This window comes from Amphiura filiformis, chromosome 2 (assembly GCF_039555335.1).
Source record: "Amphiura filiformis chromosome 2, Afil_fr2py, whole genome shotgun sequence".
Taxonomy (NCBI): domain Eukaryota; kingdom Metazoa; phylum Echinodermata; class Ophiuroidea; order Amphilepidida; family Amphiuridae; genus Amphiura; species Amphiura filiformis.
Window position 1 is genome coordinate 26,919,715 of NC_092629.1, and position 21,060 is coordinate 26,940,774.

The 21,060-nt window shown below is 38.2% G+C and overlaps 1 protein-coding gene across 1 annotated transcript; it reads left to right on the forward strand.

Moving 5' to 3' along the window:
• Positions 1–11,175: 11,175 nt before the first annotated feature.
• On the forward strand, positions 11,176–19,118 carry LOC140146037 (uncharacterized). The gene has a single exon (XM_072167779.1). It carries the CDS (start codon positions 12,312–12,314, stop codon positions 13,695–13,697), a length of 1,386 nt encoding a protein of 461 aa, XP_072023880.1. The 5' UTR covers positions 11,176–12,311; the 3' UTR covers positions 13,698–19,118.
• Positions 19,119–21,060: the final 1,942 nt, after the last annotated feature.

Sequence of the window (21,060 nt, forward strand, 5' to 3'; positions counted from 1 at the left end):
GTTACAAAAAGGCCTCCCACGGGGAGGTGGCGTGCGCAAAGGGGGGGGGCACTTTTGTTGGTCATTCGGGGGAAATCAGTCATTTCCCCCGAAATGACTGATTTCGCCCGCACCTTGCACGCATAATCAGATTCCATTCGGGGACCCGAACAGCCTGCCCCACTTTCAATGTGCTGCGCACGCCACTGGGGGGGGGGGAGAAGGGGGAAAGACCGCAGGGAGCAGCTGCCCCGGCTACGCCACTGGTTTGGGTATCAGGGCCACTTAAAGGTGCAGGGGCTATTTTGAGATGAAACTATTCTCATTTGTAACAACCGAGAGAGGGAAAGAAAAAATACTAGTCCAAAGAAAGGTAAACCACTTTGATTAAAAGTTACAATTGACGAAGAAGGTTTGGTGAGAAAGTAATTTCTTTTTCAACAATGAAAAGTTTGAAAAGGGGTTTGAGGTGAATATATTCTCACTTGGGGATGAAAGGAAAAATAGTAGTCCAACGAAAGATAAACAAATGTGACAAAAAAGTTAAAATTGACGAATCGGGTTTGGAGATAAACCAATTTCATCTTTAACAAACATGGGAAGATGAGGGAATATAGTAGTAGAAAAGAGAGTAAACATATTTGACAAAAACATGTAAATTGGTGTAGCTGAGTGTTTTTGTCCTCTCGGCAAAGACATTGCCCGTGGGAGACAAAATCCCTTCGAAATCATCCTTTTATGGGTTTGTCTACGAGAAGATAATGTTAACTCCCTCCATGCGGGTGTCGACACAAGTTTTTAAAAAAAATCAAAATTCAAAAATTTCAGAATTGTAAATTTTCATGACCATATTTGGAATCAGCATGAAAAATGCATTAAAATGAGTACAAACAAGCCTAATATTGGTTCAGTGGTTCTTAAGATAGGCCTTGATATGTTGAGAAAATGTCTCAAAACTTAGGACTTTTTATGTTGCAGCACAGATTTGCAGCCTGTATGACTAGCACGCAGAGCATTATTATTGAAATTTAAAAGATTCAACAGGTCTCTGAAAATATGAAAGAGCTATTGCAAAAACAACTTTCCAAACACCAAGCAGGTTACTCATTTTGCTCACACGCCGTTTTCAGTTTTGGGGACCTCTCTTTACCATGAACATCATGCAGCAGTGAATGGGCTATACTTGTATCCACACTTCGCATGAGAATTGATTAGTATTCAGCAACAGTTTTCTCAAGCCACAAGACGAAGAAGAAAATAAATCTCAAAATTGTACATCTCAAAATTTGTTCACATCGGCAATTTGCCCGATTCAGCGTAGCAGTGAAAAGACTCCATTGTTGGCGCACGTTTTTCCGCCCCGACATCGGGTCATAACGACGGCTCTATACGAATCAAGATTCAATCAATACCCTTTAGGGGCCTATTTTTCAATATCGTCAATCTTTCTACCTTTTATCACTATATTTTTCTTAATCTTCAAGGGGGAGAAAAACTTAATTTCATAATTGATCAACGAGTGCTGCGGAGATGATACAAAATTATTGGATTTTTCCCAGGGCAACTTTTGGACGAGTTGCAAATAATTGAAGTGTCCGTTTTATCATGTTTATTGGTATTAAACATGTTGAATAGACTCATAAATTGCTTGGATTACCTGGCCCATCAAGTCTCTATATCTACATGATCTATCCTCTATAATGTCCTCCACCCCTCCTCCTTCTTCTTCTCAACGTCCTTCAGGAGGAGGAGGACTCTTTTCTCCTTTTCATCTTCTTCATTCATTTCCCTTTCCCATTTTCCTCCCCTTCCTTAAAGGCTGGACTAAAACTCTCTATCTTTTGTCTTATTATGTCCTCCTTTCCTCCTCCTCCTCCTTCTTCTTAATCTTCTCATCGTCCTCCAGGAGGACCCTCCTTCTCCTTTTCAGCTTTTGATCTTCTTTATAAATTTCCTTCTCATTTTCCTTGCCTTCTTCATGTTCTTTGAAGGCTGAACCAAAACTCACCATCTTTAATCTATGTATCCTCCTCTTCTCCTTCTTCTCATCGTCCTCCAGGAGGACCCTCCTCCTTTCTCCTTTTCATCTTCTTCATAATTTTTCCCTTCCTTCTCATTTTCCTTCCCTTCTTTAACATGTTTAAAGGCTGAACCAAAACTCACCATCTTTCCTCTATGTGTCCTCCTCTTCCCCTTCTTCTCATCCTCGATGATCCTCCTCCAGGAGGACCATCCTTCTCCCTTTTTTTATCTTCTTCATTCCTTTCCTTGCCTATCATTTGGCCTCCCCTTCTTTGAAGGCTGGACAACAAATCTCTATCTTTCCTCTCGTGTCCGTCTCTCCTCCTTCATCCGATTGTCCTCCTTCTCCTCCTTTATCTCGTCGTCCTCCTCCTTTCTCTCATTATCTCCTCCTTCGTCTCCCGCCTCTTCCACTTCTTCTACTGATCTTTCCTTTTTATATAATCTCCGTCTTCCTTCTCTTCCTTCCCCCTCCTCCCGTCTTCTTCGTCGTCTTCTTCTTCTTTTTCTTCTTCATCTTCGCAGAACCTCAATCAGCTTACATATAAAATTACCATCGCAGCCAGATCAGCACCCCAAGTTTGGTACGGATTGTGACGCTCTTTCTTCCCTTCCTCCATTTTCCACAAACGCTATAATGTTGATAAAAATTAACGATTTTGCCGGTCATTCAAACTTAACTAACTTTGCAGCCGTCGCGGACCCGCAAAGACAAACTGGTAAGATAAGAAGCCTGCATTGCATTGACAGTACTACCATGTACATGTACAATACATTCCCTTTAATTCCTTCAAGCACGTACGACACAAAATGACAGACGAATATTTCCCCCTCTCTCACATTCCCAAAAGATGTTGTGAAAACGTCTATGCTCATACTCATCCCAAAGAACATTGAAGAGGTAGCAAATTAATTTGTCGATATAGACTATGAATAAAAACCAAACATACTATGGGAATTACCCCTTTCCACACAGGTGTGGACTGCAGACGACAAGTTACAATTTTTTTACAAAAATTCAAAAATTTCAGAATTGTACATTTTCATGACCATATTTGGAATCAGCATGAAAAATGCATTCAAATGAGTACAAACAAGCCTAGTATTGGTTCAGTGGTTCTTGAGATAGCTCTTTTAAAACTGGGAGTTTTTATGTTGAAACCTATGGCTAGCATGCAGAGCATTAAAATGTGGACAAGATATAAAGGGCGCATCCTCAGGTTATATGACAACAACAAAACAAGAAGTGAACATCGCAAAGTTGTCAAAGCGTCATAAATGACTCCCGGTGTATTTTTAAGCCTGTGTATACTTCTTTTTAATACTCCTATGCGAGTCTCTAAACACTGCGAGCCATTGCACCTAATTAGTGATAGGACCACAATGAAAACCACCAAAAAGGCCTACAGGATTGGGAAAGTACTTTTGTGTATAAAAAATTTTAAAAGGGGGAATGTCGTGCTAGCTATCATTGCGTTTCTCATATAATAAGTCCTTGCCAGAATTGTGCAAATTCAAGTATTCGTTGGTCAATTTAGTCCATTAGATGAAAAGATTTAGATGATAAATAAAAATCTAAAATTTAAAAAAAAACTAAAAAGAGGAAGGAGGAAAAGAGAAGAGGGAGAGAAAAAAGGAGGAGGAGGGGGAGGAGAAGCAGGAGCAGAGGAAAGGCGAAGAAGCAAGTACAGGTAAAAAAGTTGACAAAGAAGGAAAACGAAGGAGGAAAAGGACGAGAATGAGACGACAGCTAGGCGAACGAAAAAGAAGAAAACAGGAACAGCAAGAAGAAGAACGAGAAATAGAGATAAATAATAATAACAGGGAGTATAGGGAAAAAAAAAAAAAAAAAAAGAGGAGGTATTGGAGGAAATTGGTGCTGATAAGGAAGGTAAATCAAAGGAGAGGCGAAGTGGAACAGAAGAAAAAAGGATTGAGGAAGAGGAGGGCGCAGTGTCATCGCCCTGATATCTTCATGGCAGAAATCGCCATGGTAGGTTGAATCCACAGCCACGCATGGCCATTTTGTTCCGACCTTTGAGACGCATAATGAACCGAGGGACTCCGACTAAGGCTACTGACAATATCCTGGTAATTGGCCTCTCTGTGTGTGAGTGAGCATGTATACGCCATTATGAGGTCAATGGTCATATGCTTTTAGACTGCTTGCACGAGTGAGTGCAGCTAGCCTACGCTGCACTATAGTTCGGCACATATAAAATCAGAATATTTTTGTCAGTGTTTGAGTTCAAGACGCACGCTTCTTTCTCAAGACGCTAGCTAACGACTATCATATCCAATGAACATGTATATTCAAGTGCAAGGAACCAAATCTGGCTTCTTTAGACTAAATCAATTACAGGAGATATTCATCATTTTCTACCCCGGTATATTCAAAGATTTATCGTCTAATATAAAATCGTGCATAGCACATTCACGTGTATCAATCCTGGGTATTCATTTCAGTGTATCTGCTGTATAATGTAATTATTAACCGGGCGATGTAGGTGTGGAGGGTGGGTTGGTCGGAAAATCGAGCATTTTGTGTGGAGTGCCGAGAACCTGAAAACATACATTATAAGGTGTCTCATAAGGTTACATGTAGCAAATGAACCGCATTAATTTTGTGATGGTACAACAAAATATATAATGTCATTTTTTCAGATATTATTTATGCATCCTTCTTGTGACTCTGTCTGCTAAGCTTCAATTTTGTATCTTATAATCAACTGAATTTAATGAGCGCAAGATGGCAGAGATGTTGGAAATCGCTGCTGTGTATATATACACTGTAAGAATATATTGTACATTTCTGACTGAACTCCTTGAAATTTAACTGAACAAGTTTTATTCTCTGTGAAATAATAAGAATAAAATATACTGCCAACTCTGCCATGCTATGGCAGGCTGGGCCTATTCGAAAAATTAAAATTATTTGATATCAAAAGGACATTCCTCGTATTCAGAATGCAATTTGACGTGTCTGATGTGCTCTCATGCAGGCTCCACAAAAATACTGTGCAAAAGTGGGTGACCGACTCCTTAAGTATGCTATAAAAATAATAAATGACCCCATTTATTCCATAAACTATGCAACAACTCATGGACTTTTTTAAAACAAATATAACAAAGGCTCGGGGGACCTCGCTTGGAGGGCGAGGGGGTTATGTAAAGAATGGATATACGGTCTTACGCCCCTGTCTTCCTGAGCGGTGCTCCATGAGAAGAAGGGATCGTGGTAGTTCTTACTTCTTGATTTGTGGAAGTATAGCTAAGAAGCGCACACCCTATGCATACCACAATAAACCCTTCCATCCAGAATCAGTTCCACGAGTTTCGTACGGGTTGCAACATTTAGCAGTGAGTTCTTTGACCAGGTGAACAAACTAACGACACTGTCAAGACTCGAACTCGTTACCCCGTGTCAACTCAAGCGCCTTCTCGATAGGCAATCTTCTGATTGTGCTTTTAACCACATAACCCTAATCATCCTAAACGAGTCACAATACCCAAAACATGCTTGATTATGACGGTGACATGTGATTTTGTGATCACATGTGTCGCAGATGATACCAGAAGGTCAGCGGTTTACGTCATGAATATCATGATTAATTCATCTAATTGGTTTAAAATAGGCTAATTATTAATACAGACGCCTAATTTGTTTAGAAAAGGCTAGTTAATTATTTTAATTTCTAAAATAACATAAAAATGACTGCTTGCTTTTCTTTTTAACCTCCCGCGGGAATACCCATTGATACAATAAGTGATACAAATTAAAACGATTCGTCTTTTCCAAGTATTGCTCTGTCTCTGTCCGCAGTGGCGGCATCAGACACTTTTAATTTTCCGGGGGCATGAGGTAAAAAGTGAATTTCAGGGGATCAAAAATCATGGAGTTTTTGCAAAATTGCCGCAAAAATTGTAAATTGATTTTATGTTTAAGGGAGGTGGGCAACTGGGAAAGAACTCGGACTGGGGAAATTCTCGATGCCCCGTTTCAGCCGGCCACTGTATGCTTTCCATCTACTAAGTATATCACTCCTAATTCTCACTTCTCTCTCTCTTCAGGGGCGTAGCCAGTTTTCTTGGTGGGGGGGCAAAATAACATTTCGGGGCACAGAAGAAAAAAATTGCACAATACATAATACCGGTTTTGTTTTTCGAGCTTCCATAAAAGGCTTTATTTTACACTATTTTCGCCCATTATCAGGATAAAGGGGGCTTTATCGTGACAATGTGTGACAAAATTTTGTATTTTGCACTATTTTGGCCCATGGGGTGAATTTGGTGGATAAAGGGCTCCTTGCCCCTTTTTTTTTCCTTTGCCTTCCAGATTTTCTCTTTCATTTTTTGTCAGAGAGGCACATTTTTCTTTAATTTTTTGTCAGGGGGCACTCTGCCCCCCTGCTCCCCGGGGCTACGCTACTGTCTTTCTTGCTCTCTCCCCTCTCACTTGTTCCTCTGTCCCTTCCTCTCCATCTAGCTTCTCCTTTTCTCTCTTTTCCTCTCTCTCTCTTGTCTCCTTAGCCGGCCATAGTCTGCTGACATATTACATGTATTATGTTAATTAAATGCAATTTCCACAGAACAAAAACATTATTCGACCAGAGTTCTTTCTATATGGGAAAATCAAATAAAAATAATCATGGACAAAAGATCTGCCGTTTTAAGTGCATTAGACAAAAGTGATTCAACAGAATAACTTTTCGTTTTAAAACTAAAAGCCTCTGTTGAAAATATACCGACTCTCAACCCGAGTCCTCTCCGTGGGTGACTGTACGTGCTGGAGTGTTACATTCATACAGAATTTTGCCACTAAAACGTGCTTATTTGGCGCACAATAATCGCAATTCATACCGTTTCTTATAGTACCTACTGAAGTATTATATCAGTAAATGTAAAATATAAGTATTAGGATTTAAATTTTGTGACAGGACATCGGCGATCTTGTGTCGAAAAGCTTCTTTATAATTCGGCAGTAAATTTTATGGTGACCCCTCTTTTCACTAGCAGTTAAAGGCCCTATAGTAGGGCTACTTTTCACTGCAAGTAACTGTGAAATTAAATAGCATATCATAGGCCTATTTATAGCATTTCATGATCACCCCCCCCCCCCCCACGCACACACACTTTTGTCCAAAAAAAGTTGAGATTTTTATACCACTGGAACCTCTAGCTAATATAATGTTTATGTACAAAAAATTCTTGCAAATTTGAATTTAAATTAGTTTTGCAAATATATCGCCAAATTTGAATTGTACCAGAACGTAATTCAACACAGCGGCATATGGAGCGGTGTATCGTGATTAACTCGCAAACGCAAAATATGAATCAATTGAAATTGTAGGAATAAGCTTTTTCCGTGAATATCTATTTAAATATGTCATAAAAGGAGGATGATATGATCACAAAATACTCCTTTGTTTGTTTTTGCCATTCTTAGAACATGTAGACAAAAAACAACAAACAAACAGCCATTATATACACTAGTCTTATAAATTATATCCAATATAGCGGCGCCACGGGGTGGGCATGGGGCCCAGTTAGAACTCTTGGCCCCAGATGCCCCCAGTTAAAACAAAAAAAATTCTTGTGCCGCCACTGATTAGGTCTACTATTATCATGAATTAATCAATCTAACATTTACTAGTTGCTTTGATTGATTGAATGAATGATTGATTGATTGATTTAGCGATTGATTGATTGATTGATTGATCGATTGATATATCCTTCGATTGACTGATTATACATCGATCGATTGATAGAGTTAATGATCGATGAATGTGGAGTGATTGATTAAGTAAGTGAGTGATTGACTGATTAAGTGAGTGAGTGAGTGAGTGAGTGAGTGACTGATTAAGTGAGTGAGTGAGTGAGTAAGTGAGTGAGTGACTGATTAAGTGAGTGAGTGAGTGAGTGAGTGAGTGAGTGAGTGAGTGACTGATTAAGTGAGTGAGTGAGTGAGTGAGTGAGTGAGTGAGTGGGGGGTGTGAGTGAGTGAGTGAGTGAGTGCGGATTTTTTTCAAAATAATCGATCATCCGAGGGCTTCAAGTTCCTCCTAGAGTGACCATGCATGCACAATATGGGTCAGCTTCAATTATGTTCCCTCCATTATGCTAGCATGCATTTTGCTTTAGCCTGGTCCAATCAGGACCCAAGTGTACATATCCGCACGAAGCGATCGTTTAAACAAGCAAATAACATGAATAAACAGACAAACAAATCAATTTCTGCGAGCGAAACGAGCCGAAACATTTTTGAGCCACCCTACCCCGCTCGACATTTATAAATGTTGTCACTACATGTACCATGCGTTATTTTTGAAGCGTAATTAGATATGATGGCCCTAACACAATAGACTATAATTATGTGAATTCACACATTTTGAAGGATAGTTTTTACAAGTTGTTAATTATATTTTCTGTATTAGGCCTAAATTATTTATTTTAAAAACATAATACTATTTCATAAAAACGATCCCACGATCTAAATATTTATATTATTAAATTAGATTAATTAATAACAAAGGGATTCATAATTACAATTGTTATCATTTCAATGACGCAGTTCATCTTTCAGGTTTATTAGGCTTCAAATCTTCTTGTGGGGTGTGTGTAGGGGGGGGGGGGGTAAAGATAATTTCAGAGGGGGTCACCAAATTTTGAAATTTCGTAATTTTGGGTTTAACCTGGGGGCAAAGAGGGGGCATCTGGGGTAAAAGTTCTGTCTGATGCCCCCGCCCCGTGGCACTGCCACTGACATAAGAACCTCATCGGAGTGCGGACATGAGAATATCAATATTCCTTCTAGATCCCCCTTCCCTTCCCTCCCCGCCAGATCATTGACGATCCAGCATGTCCAGGTTGACTTTGAACCCCTCTTTCGATAACCCAAAAAAGAGTGTTTAAAGATTAAAAACTTTCGACTTTCGATGTAATCGTTTGTAAACACCCAAACACCAATTTGTTGAGTTTAAAACCTAAAAATTACCTGACATCACAATGTTGAATTCGTAAACACAAATCATCAAATCTCTAGATATGTTTAATATAAAAAAATATTAAGTACATTTTTATACAAAATAATAGGCCTAATAATAAAAAAAAATTACGAAATCCTTTCAAAATAAGTGAGTTAGTATAGTGACGTGAGGAGCGCTTGATGTAGCCTCGATCAAGGTCCAGCAAAAATATGAGAAAAGAAAATAGGAGGAAAAAGCCAAGAAAGAAAACATGGTCATTGTCACCTTAATGTCATATACCGAACGTCAGCAGAGGAGGCTTAAAGGCATTCCTACAATGCACTATGATTGGGAAATTTGATCAATATAACCTAATTTTAAAGGCAAAGTCCCCATTGCCACACACACAAAATGGTAATTTTAAAACTGCAGCCAACGAGCTAATAGTTGAGACTTAGGAATGATATTTGATTTTCTTGCAGGAAACATTCATATTGTCCCACTACATTAATTTTATTCCTAAGTCTCGATGTTTTGAATGTTAAATAATAGGATAAAAACGCCAGATATTTGCACACAATCTCAATGCAAGGTATGGTCAACTATGCAACATGTGTACAAAAGCCAGACATACAAGGTCAGAAACCCCATTGGGTTGTGGGAATGTCTTCAGCGAAAGCGCTGGCGATCAAAATGGTCTAGCGCCCTCACTATGAAAGAGGTATATTCCCGACCCCGGGTATTCACTCAATCAAAATATGACTTGCTAAAACGATATCAGCATTGGATTTTGTAAATGGCTCGTATGCATGGTATGTAACACCGTAATGAAAAGCGCAGTACGTGGCATTTTGATAGCTTTTATTTACTAAAAAGTATCCCATTATTATCATAATTATTTTAAAATAGAATCATATCATCTATAAAAAAAAATTAATGTTGCTATTTGTGACATGCGAAGAAGTCGATTTAGACTTGTCTGCATGATAGATATATCATGTATCGGATATACGGGACTGTGTAGAAGTGAATTTGCCCGGTGAATTTGTTGGTCCATATTTTTTATGTACGTCGCCAAACACAATAATGAATCCTTTCCCATTTCTAGGTAATTTGACAGAATATGAAGGATTCGAAATTATAAAGATTTTGGTTGTTCCATTTTTTTTAAAGACTCGTGGAACTTATTGGGATAAAATTGGCTTCCCGTCCCTATTCCATCGAAATATCATTGTGATTCGGCACCAGAACAAAACCATTATTTTTCCCCCGGTAGTGCCTATATTTCTTTTCGTATAACACAAGTTCATCCCGCAGCATTACCCGCCTAATTCCACGAGTCCATTATTGCCAGACGTGTATTTTTGGCTTTTCGTACCTACACTGCAAAAATTGTGTCTTACCTGAGGACACTATTTTAAGACGCGACTTTGAAGCCACTTTTTAGCCATGTCCTTATGCAAGTCATGTCTTGCATGGAGACATGGCTTGTGGAAAGACAGGACTTTGAGCTATGTCCTTATCCAAGACATGACTAGCTACAAGACATCAACAAAGTAGGCCTATGTAGCTTGCCTTAAGTCATGTCTTAATTATAGGATCAGAATGGGACATGTCTTACTTCATGCTGACCTGTATAGGAAAGAGGACAAATAGAATTGAAGTATTAAAAAGAACCAGAAAAATAAAGGCCACCCCATAGCAATCAAGTGAACGATTTGCTCTTAGCCCTCGTTTTCCATGCCCCAATTATACGAAGGCATTCGATATACAGGCACTATAGGGCTATCCTTAATGATAATGACACGGTATTAATGAATTTGGTTTTCCTAAAATTCTTAAAATAAAACTTGTCATGTAAACTTACTTGGGACTACACAAGAATTAACGGCAAAAATGAAGCCACAATGAGACAGGTATACCGGGTAGGTATACACCATACCTTCAGCAACTACAATTTCTGTTCAGTCGAAACCAAACAACCTACGCAATAAAAAATACCGTAATAGGGAGGGGAAGAGCGCCGTCTATTGTTGGTTACCAGAAAATACCAATTCCACTTTATGACACTAGGCGGCAGTATATCACGAGACCGTAAAGTTGTCACTGCTTACGCTCTTGTGACCCCACCTACTTTACCGTTTAACGCCACACAGCATACACATGCTCGCACTGAGATATTTAGCTGATTTTGTTATCGTTCGGTACAATAACTCTATGGAAAGCGACAGCCGTCCAATTTACTGACAAGAAGCGTAGATTTTTTGCTCCGATCTTTCGTTTCTTGCGGATAAACTAGAAGAATTCTTGCACATTTTTCTCAGCAACTGATCAAGATAAGTACATCGTACCAGCTCAACTGAAAAATCGTGTAAATTATTAGTATAGCACCAAGTCGTGAAAAATTCAATGATATGCTAATGAGCGGATAGCCAACCGACAAATGATAACATTTGTAAACCACGTGACTAAATCTTATTTTTTAAGTGAAGACCGCCACCGCTGTTGTATTGGTAGCATAATAGTAGTAGTAGTACACACTTTGAACCCGTCCTGGATTTAAATTTGAGTGAAGAAGCGATCACTCTGTATCTGCTTTATCAGTTGTTGCCACAACGTTCACCTGAGTGCATCTTCACAACATATCTACTATCGTCATCTATTGTACTGCTGTTAAGTCGGTATATATATCTATCTATATATCTACGCGGTATATATATCTATCTATATATCTACGCTAAGGATCTTCGAGGCTTCTACATGACAATTTCTTTGTGATCAACTTCTAGCTTAAGTTTTTCATTGACTTTAATTTACTATCACAATTGCTTCAAACCCACTATCCCTGGACTTTACCGTGCCGAATTCACTTCACAATACAATTGTGTTACGTGAATAGGTTCAATCCTAGCCCAAGTGACGTTACCAGTATCACCGCGCGTCCTACATTTTTAGCAGTGTAGCCAACAGCGACCTCAATACCGGCCGTCAGAACTTATCTCATCAACTCTATGAATGGGAAGCTGCAAGTCACCGTCACAGCAGAAGCCTGCTACTAGAGCTACCTACACTCCGCCAGTCATAACAAAGTGAACAGTGGCAGTGAGACGACACGCTCGTGTAACGCTCCGTGCTGATTATACATAGCCGTGTGTGTGGTAGTGAAATTTGTGTGGCAGTTCAATCAATCAGTGTTAAGTCGGCGGCAGTGGTGTGTGGACTTAACTATTCATTTGCTACCTGCAAGCTGCAGCGACTTGTGACTTTTTTTTACTAAGTGGATTTGGGTGAGGGGGACAGCAACTTCTAGTTGTCTTCCTTTTACCCCTTACAATTGATTCAACTATGACTGTCAGCTCAGCTGAAGGAATGGAAGAAACTAAGGTTTCGGCTCCTGTTGAACACGGTAACGGAGGCGCAGTGAGATCCGCACCGGCAGGCGGAGGCGGGGGAGAAGTTGACGCTCGGCCCGTTGCTCATCATCACATCACCGTAAATGGTACAGGACCAGATCATATCCGTGTAAAAGACATTGTGTCCCATCACCATGCACATGTTGATGTGTACAGAAGTGGGGACCGACATGAACGTATTAATCCCCTTCACGCAGAAGCAAAAAGATTGGCTGCGGCTGCGACAGTAGCGAATTCTGAAAACGATATCATCATTGACTGTGATGATAGTGACTTGAAAAATAACTCCGAGTTTGGTGATGATGACGATAGTGCAATACATACAGACACAGTCTCGGGTTTTCATGATGGCGAACATTCGCCTGACTCAAAAACGGGCGAAAATCGCCTTAAGACGGACAGTAATGGACTCACGGTCCACGATGATGAAACGGATCCCGAGAAAAAACCAAAGTCGAACTCTTTAGTCAAACCGCCATATTCCTACATTGCGCTGATTACAATGTCAATTTTACAATCACCGCAAAAACGACTAACTCTGAGCGGAATATGCGAGTTCATCATAAACCGATTCCCGTACTATAGAGAGAAATTTCCCGTGTGGCAGAACAGCATCAGACATAATTTATCATTGAATGACTGTTTCGTGAAAATTCCCCGTGAACCAGGCAATCCCGGCAAGGGAAACTACTGGACATTAGACCCGGCAAGTGAGGACATGTTCGATAACGGGTCTTTCTTGAGGAGAAGAAAACGCTACAAGAGACAACAACTTTTCGCCCAACACGAGATGATGTTGCGTGAGGCTTCATCTTTCATGGCAAGTCCGTATGGACATCACTTTGCAGGTGCGTATGGTATCCACGGTATTGGAGTTGGTCATCCTGCTTTCTCTACACACGCCATGCTCCCGTACCCATATATGTCACCGCTTCCCCCTCCCGTGCCTCTTCCTCTCCCCGCATCCGCATCACCCAGTCTCCAAGGTAGCGCGTTAAGCTCTCTCATCTCAGCTGGTGCAACGAACACCCCAGTTCGATCAGGGTTTTCTATTGAATCTCTTATAGGCAACAACAGCAGTAGTAGTAGTAGTAGCACGGGAGGAGTCACCCCAACGACATCAGTAACTGTTACGTCCCCCATGAGTAATTTGCTTGGGTTGAGAGCACCCATTCCAGGGCTGCACTCGCACATAGCGTCCGGCGGTGCTACGAGCGCATTTACCGCGCCCGTGCCTTCAACATTATCTTTAGACTTAGAAAAATATAGACAATGTCTACAATGTAACGGAGTTCCCACAACATGTACATGGCGCTAATAGAATTGTTATTATACCACTGATTTCTAACTTGTGAGACTTGAACTAAAAGACTTTGCTCAACAAGTTACCAACCAAATTAACTAACACAAACTTACCAGACAGTGTATGGTGAAGTCATGTGGTATATATAACATTAGTAAAATGGCAGCTTACTAAATTATCTTCATGATTCAATAAATAACGGGTTCAGAAGTTATACGAAACTACAAACAACAAGAACTACATCTAGCACAAGATTGAAACATCCCACAAAACTGATGAACTCGCCGAGTCATTGTGCAAAGCGAAACGCAGCATCTTCTTGCAAAGAACTCGTACCTTGCCAAATTGCTGAAGTAACATTAATCAGAACAATATAAGTTCAACCGCACAGAGATTCTGACTTCTTTGACTCTGATCGAATGTGATACCAAAGTACCTGACTATTCTGGTGTAACATCATGTTTCGCTATCAACAGCTCAACTACTATGGGGTCAACAACTTATGAACTTGACACAAGACCTGTGTGTTCTTACATGTGTGTGTAGAACCGTACATTAAGTCAAATGTAAGTTTTACCAAAACTTATAATTTTTATTTATGTCTAAAACTCAGTCACTGTAACTTCAAATTATTCTCATTTCTTGTAAGGATGAACTTGTTGTTGTTTTTTATAACATTTTAGCCAAAAATGTTTTCACCGTAATGTATAGTTCAAGTTTACCAGAATAGAATTGACAAAATATCTGATGATGTTGTTATTATTATTAATTATCATTTAAAGTAAAAATGCTTTTGTTCCGATTTGGCCAAATTTCTTACAACTCTAGAGATTGTAGATAATAGATTGGTAAAAAGATTGAACGTAGCGTACGAAAAAACATGGGAATTTAGTAAATTGATAATACCTTTGCCAAAGTTGATGTTAAAACAAAAGAAAAAAATCTTTTATAAGTTATACAGGTATTTTATTTAAACAAAACGGTGGCAAGTTTTGGAAGAAAATGGGTCTATATATATATATATTCTGACTTTAATGTCTATTAAATGTAGTGGTGTCGAGGTGTCGAGAAATTAGTCGTCGATGTTTCACTTCTATGTATTATATAGTTGGTGTTCCATTCGGAGTTTTTATAATATAAAAAGATTGTGAAGTATGACAAAATAAGAAGTGAAAAATTATTAGATTTGTAATAACATTTTGACAAAACCATTTTAGCAAAGCTCAAAGTGGATAATGTTTTCAATATATATATTATGAAAGTTGAAGAGAAATCAAGAATTTCTCATCATTGTTTTTTTTTTGTTTCGTTTGTATTGTGCTGGACCAACCGGAATTCACGTACATACGAGCACTATAAAGATGATGACTTGAAGTTTTCCATATTTTATTCATCTACTTTATCAATTTAAAAACAGATTTGATTTTGTATTTTAAAATGTATGTTTAGTACAAAAAGTACAATAGTTTTTATGCTTGCAAATTTGCTATGTCAATGAGAGAGCGGGTTTTGTTAAACATTTTAAGGCTAAACTAAAGTTCACTGTACAGCGTTGAGCAATTACTGGTGATTTCCCGAACACGGCATACACGTGAAGCATACCCACTGATAAACAGTAACAATTCTCGTCTGTTCGTACATAAAACTGGACACTCTTGTCTTTGTATGCCAACACTATTTCAATTCAACATGTTCAAATACTCGAGCGTGGGTTTATGTATAGCGACTTGTAAGCAAACACCCCAATGCGTTGTCAGACATGTTTTATAAAGATGTCCCGTACGTCTACAATGTCTTAATGTGCACACATCAAATTTAAATTAAAAGTACTAATTATTAATTTATAAAAAAAACGACGGTATAGTACATAATATTCAAGGTATAATGATATCATTTCACTTTAAACATAATACTTGTGGTTTTCTTCATGTAACCTCACACTTGGCGAGCTAATTCTAACACCTTCTCCACCCTAATATTGGTGATGTTTAACCTTAATTGCCTTGGGCGATGTATTGCTCACGAGCCGCCGGGGTTTTGCGGAGAAGAGATATAGTCAACACTTGCATTTTTGGCTTGTTCTCGAATTGTATTAATCATGTTGCACTTAGGACCCCGGTCAGGACCGTCATATAAATAAATTCAAATGGTTGTAACAAGATGCTTTATTGTAAAAGGAAGAGATAAAAGATATGTGTATTAACACCATCCCAAGTTTGTCGCCGGCTACTGTTCTGACAGATGTGTTTAATTAAAACAGATTAAGACAGTGGATTTATGCAATTGTATTGAACGCAATCATCCGTACTTTATAGTTAGTGTTGAACGCCATCTCAATCTTAATAACTTGCCACAAGATTGGATCATTAACAATCTTACAACACTTTTTTCAATAAAATGTTACTTAATGATGGACTGATGGTCTTTAAAACATGTTGGTTATGAAAATGTATAATTCTCAAAGTCGTAGCACTTGGTTAATTCGAGATAATGTTTATAATAGAGGATATAGAGGCTAAAATGTGTTTTACTACTATTGTTTAACACCATTCTGGTCTTACATATTAATATACATTATAATACATGTAGTGTATATATATATACAGATATATATACCTACAGAAAAAGTCCATCATTCAGTAATCATCTTTATATATTTCTATTTTAATTTGATTTTGCCACATTTTTAGTCTAAAAATATCTTGTTAAGTTTTGTTTTGGGGCATATACTACGAACATCAAATAACATTAAAAGCATCTTGAAAACAAAATACTGAGGAAGATGAAATGGATAAAAATAAAAGATCAAGTGATGTGGCTTTGTTATGACAGCATTTTGTCATAGCTCCAATATTGCAAAGACAACTAAATCATCATATGGTGTTGAGCTCTTTCGTGTAAACATGGATGGTAAACCGATGTTTACAAAAACTTGAGTGGTTGCTCCGCAACGATTTATGTCAAATCTAGACACAATATAATAAAAAAGCAAGTCGTACTCTATAATTGTTTGTAAAACGGCCGTTTTAGAATATAACATATGTATAACAAAAAACACAACGTTTCGCTGAGGTTTGAAATACAAATCTACGTTTTTCACAAAGACAATAATAGCTCTCATAATGTTTCGGAAGTTTTTAGATCGAAGACTTTGTTTTGGCATATAAAAATACCGAGTTTTATTATTTTGTAAGCCCTGTTTTACAGTGTACTTTCTATGCTTTGAGACAATGCTAAAATCACCAGCTAGGCTCTTTGAACATGTTGAATATTTAAATGCACATCACTCAGTCATACGTGCATCCGCATGTTATGGAGCACAGTGCATGAGTCTGGCGTGTTAAGGGTCACAAACCCGTTCTATAATATCTTAATTCATGGCATTCACCCGCCACTTGTGGAAGTGAACAGTCGATTTCCTCTAAGCGTGGATTCATTAATGCTGTACATTAAGTGGTTATTGTAATTCTTGGCTAATGATTAACTGTTTGGTGGGGTAATTTTATAAACACAATGACATCACAAAATGTGATTAATTAATAATAATTTATAATATCAATGATCTCAAGACATGGACCAATACTAAAGTAAATTTGACTGTTGAAAACCGTACATTTAGGCCCTATACGTGCAAATTATTAAAACAGCGATTATGGCAAGTTGCAAAGATTCAAGTTGCAAATATAAAACCACCCTTTAATTAAAATTTAAAGACAAAAACGTATTGTTTCTTAGGCATTGTTTGTTGTTAAGCATGATTTATATAGAGAATGGCAAGATCAAGAAAGCACTATGCTGACAAAGCCCCAGATGGTATGCGACACGTCACTTGTGTATGCACAGATTCAAATGCATAATAGCATTGGCTTTAATAACAGTACTGACATGCTATGGTCAAAGTACGGCTATATTATGTCCCTCAAAATTGATTTGGCTAAAATTACAAATGTACATTTTATAAATAATTTTAAACAAAAACGATACAAAATCTGCTCAAATTCGTTTTTATTGCTCTGTGTTACGTAACGTCTGGTTGAGTCGTCAGTGCATGTTTTTTTTTTACAAATGTATTTCTTTTACAATGAAAACAAAAGAAAACAAAGAAAAATATAATACTAATAGTGACAATTTGCTACTTGGTGACAACACAGGGTCATATATGGGCTATTCCATTTAAAATCCACACTACCCCTGTGGAAGCTTTAGGTAAAGTCTTCCACAGAGGGAGTATAAGTTTCGAATAGAATGCATGTAGAAATAGACAATTGGGTAACTTCCATTTTGAAATACTCACTCCAGTTGTGAAAGATATTGGTAAAACCATAACACGGGAGGAGTATGGGTTTCAAAATGATTTACCCTGAATTATATTTGAAAAACATAGGCCTACTCCCCTTGTGGAAGGTATTTCCACGGGGGAGTGTGGATTTCATTTAGAATAGCCCACTGGATCCGTATAGAAAGTGTTTATTTTCAAGTCATTTTTATGGTAAAAGAATGTATCTTCTGACTACTTTCCTTATATTCACATAGGCTTAATTAATGAATATTCATTATGAATATGTGAATATTCATGGGCTAAATTATGTCATTAAGTTTTGGTAGTTCTTAAGAACTATGGTGAAAAGTGTCCCAAAATTCAATGTGTTTCATACTTTGACCCGCATCTTAAGAACTGCTAGACCTTTTTTTGCACATTATCCCATGTATTGTGTTTTACCATATTATGGTCTAAAATTCGTGGTATATTTCCACTCCCTAAATCCATTTCTGAATGTCGTGAAAAAGATTTTATTTCAAAGAGACAAAACCCTCTACTTTCGCACACAACTTAACGCCATCTCTACTCGCCCATCACTATTACTGGCTTGGCCAATTTAGCCCACCTTTTACATACCTTAATGCGATTTAAATATCGGTACATGAATAATTAATTATCTTCACATAGGTGTCGACGACAAGTGTTTTTTTTTCAATTCAAAATTTTCAGGAGAATTGAAATCCACAACATCTATCAGGGCACAGTTCTTTAACCCCAATACTTTGTGCATTCATTGAATGACCTTTGAAAATTTGAGTACAAAAACTCATACTCTGCAACTTGAGGTCATATTTTTGCACTATGATTGTTTAATTGAGGTTATTGGACTATGCCATTGGGATGAGGTTATTGTGATCCATGGTGAAAGGAAAGTAGTCATAAAATAAGATTTTTTACATGTGACGGGATAGGTATATTGTATACAAACTATATGTTTTCACAAATCTGTGAAAACAATTACACAAAGTTGGGCTACAGCGATATATGTAAATGATCGTGCAATTATGAATGTTTCTGTGGCCCTTATTGTATTGTTATATTAATTAATTATTGTTGATGATTAATTGATGAAAAAAATGGATGTACATGTACAATGAATACAACAAGAATTTGTATGGAAAAATACGTGTCTTGATGTCTTTCTTTTTGTTTGCATGTTGAATTCTCTACTTATTTCCTTGATAAAGCCAAGTATAGCTAGCCCTACCATAAGGCATTTTAAACACGCTGTTCTCCGAGAACCGTTAAAAAGATAGTGACTCGACTGCTGTACTTTTTGTCGGGTGGGGCGGTCAGTGGCCATACTTAGCCCTATTGTAGGACCTTTTGACCGTGACAATCCCCCCAAGCGCGTTGTATTCATCAGAGAACTGCTAAACCCCGCAGTGACGCTGCTAAACCCAGTGACCGTCACTGGGTTTAGCAGCGTCACTGTGGGGTTTAGCAGTTCTCTGATGATACAACGCGCTTATTGGGGGGATTGTCACGCTCAAAAGGTCCTACAATAGAGCTAAAATGTCCTACAGTAGGGCTAAGTATGGCAACATGGTGTTGAAATATTGGAACCAGCCATTAGGAGTCATTTTCTGAAAGGGTTAAAGTTAGGGTGTAGGGCATTTAAGGTTAGTGTTGACAGGGATTATAGGCTATACACTGTAGAAAACAACTGATAACACTTAATAAACACTAAAACACGTTTATTTTTTATATTTTACACTTAACGTAAAAGTATATGTGGCGTTGCATAGGCTACGATTAACACGTTTATAGAGGTTTTTGTGATAAAAATATAAACACTCCGGTTTATAGCAACGATATAAATATGTTAAAGTATTGATAATCTATCAATAATAGCCCTCTATAAACGTGTTATAGTGATAATCGTACAGTGTGGTGTGTTAATCGTATGCAACGCCTCATAAAGTGTTATCCGTTGTTTTTACAGTGTTTGTATCCGGATTAGAGCTTATAGGTTCTAGGTTAGGGATTCGAACTATGACCATTCGGACTATTGACCTGATGTAATTAAAGTATATTATAGTTGCATGCACTATGGACCACAATGGCCTCATTCCAATTGCATAGTCCAATAACCTTAATTTTTAAACAATCATAGTGCAAAATTTGACCACGAGTTGCAGGGTATGAGTTTTTGTACTCCAATTTTCAGAGGTCATTCAATGAATGTACAGATGTATTAAGGTTAAAGAACCGTGCCCTGATAGATGAGAATGTTCTGGATCCTAGTGATGCGCCTCGATTGTTTCAGTCAAAATTACCCTTGCCCCTTTGTACAATGACATGCATGTGTTTGCTCATAGTCCTAGCTACCACTATGGACCACAATGGCCTCATCCCAATGGCATTGTTCAATAACCGCAATTAAACAATCATATAGTACAAAATTTAACTACAAGTTGCAGAGTATGAGTTTTTGTACCCAAATTTTCAAAGGTCATTCAGTGAACGTGCCAATGTATTGGGGTTAAAGAACTGTGCCCTGATAAATGAGCATGTTGTGGATGGTGTATAAAAACATATTTCTCATCATTTTGATTCCACACAGAGATAAGGTCCAAGTTCATAATATGACACTGTTAGAAAAAAAGTTCCAAGTAGAACTTAAAAAAGGTCCTTAAGTTGTCCTATTAATTATGTAGAACATTTTAAAACGTTACTATTTAAAAATAGTAACGTTCTACAAAGAGCTCAAAAAACGTTCTGCAAAGACCAGAAAGAAGACATAAGAAAGGTTCTTTAAAATCCAGAAAGAACCATTTTGGGGTTCTTGCAATTTCATAGAACCTACGACGACGATGGTGGTGGTGATGGTGATGTTAGTGATAATGATGGTGGTGGTGGTGCTGCCCCGGGGGTGCTGGTGGTGCTGGTGGTGGTTGTAATGTTGGTGGTGCTGTTGCTGGTGGTGGTGTTGGTTGTGGTGGTGGTGGTGCTGATGGTGGTGGTATTTGTGGTGCTGTTGCTGGTGGTGGCGGTGTTGGTTGTGATGGTGCTGCTGCTGGTGGTGGTGTTGGTGGTGCTGTTAGCTGGTGGTGG

Coding starts and splice junctions, on each gene's coding strand:
- LOC140146037 (XM_072167779.1), top strand. CDS start 12,312: ATGACTGTCAGCTCAGCTGAAGGAATGGAAGAAACTAAGGTTTCGGCT.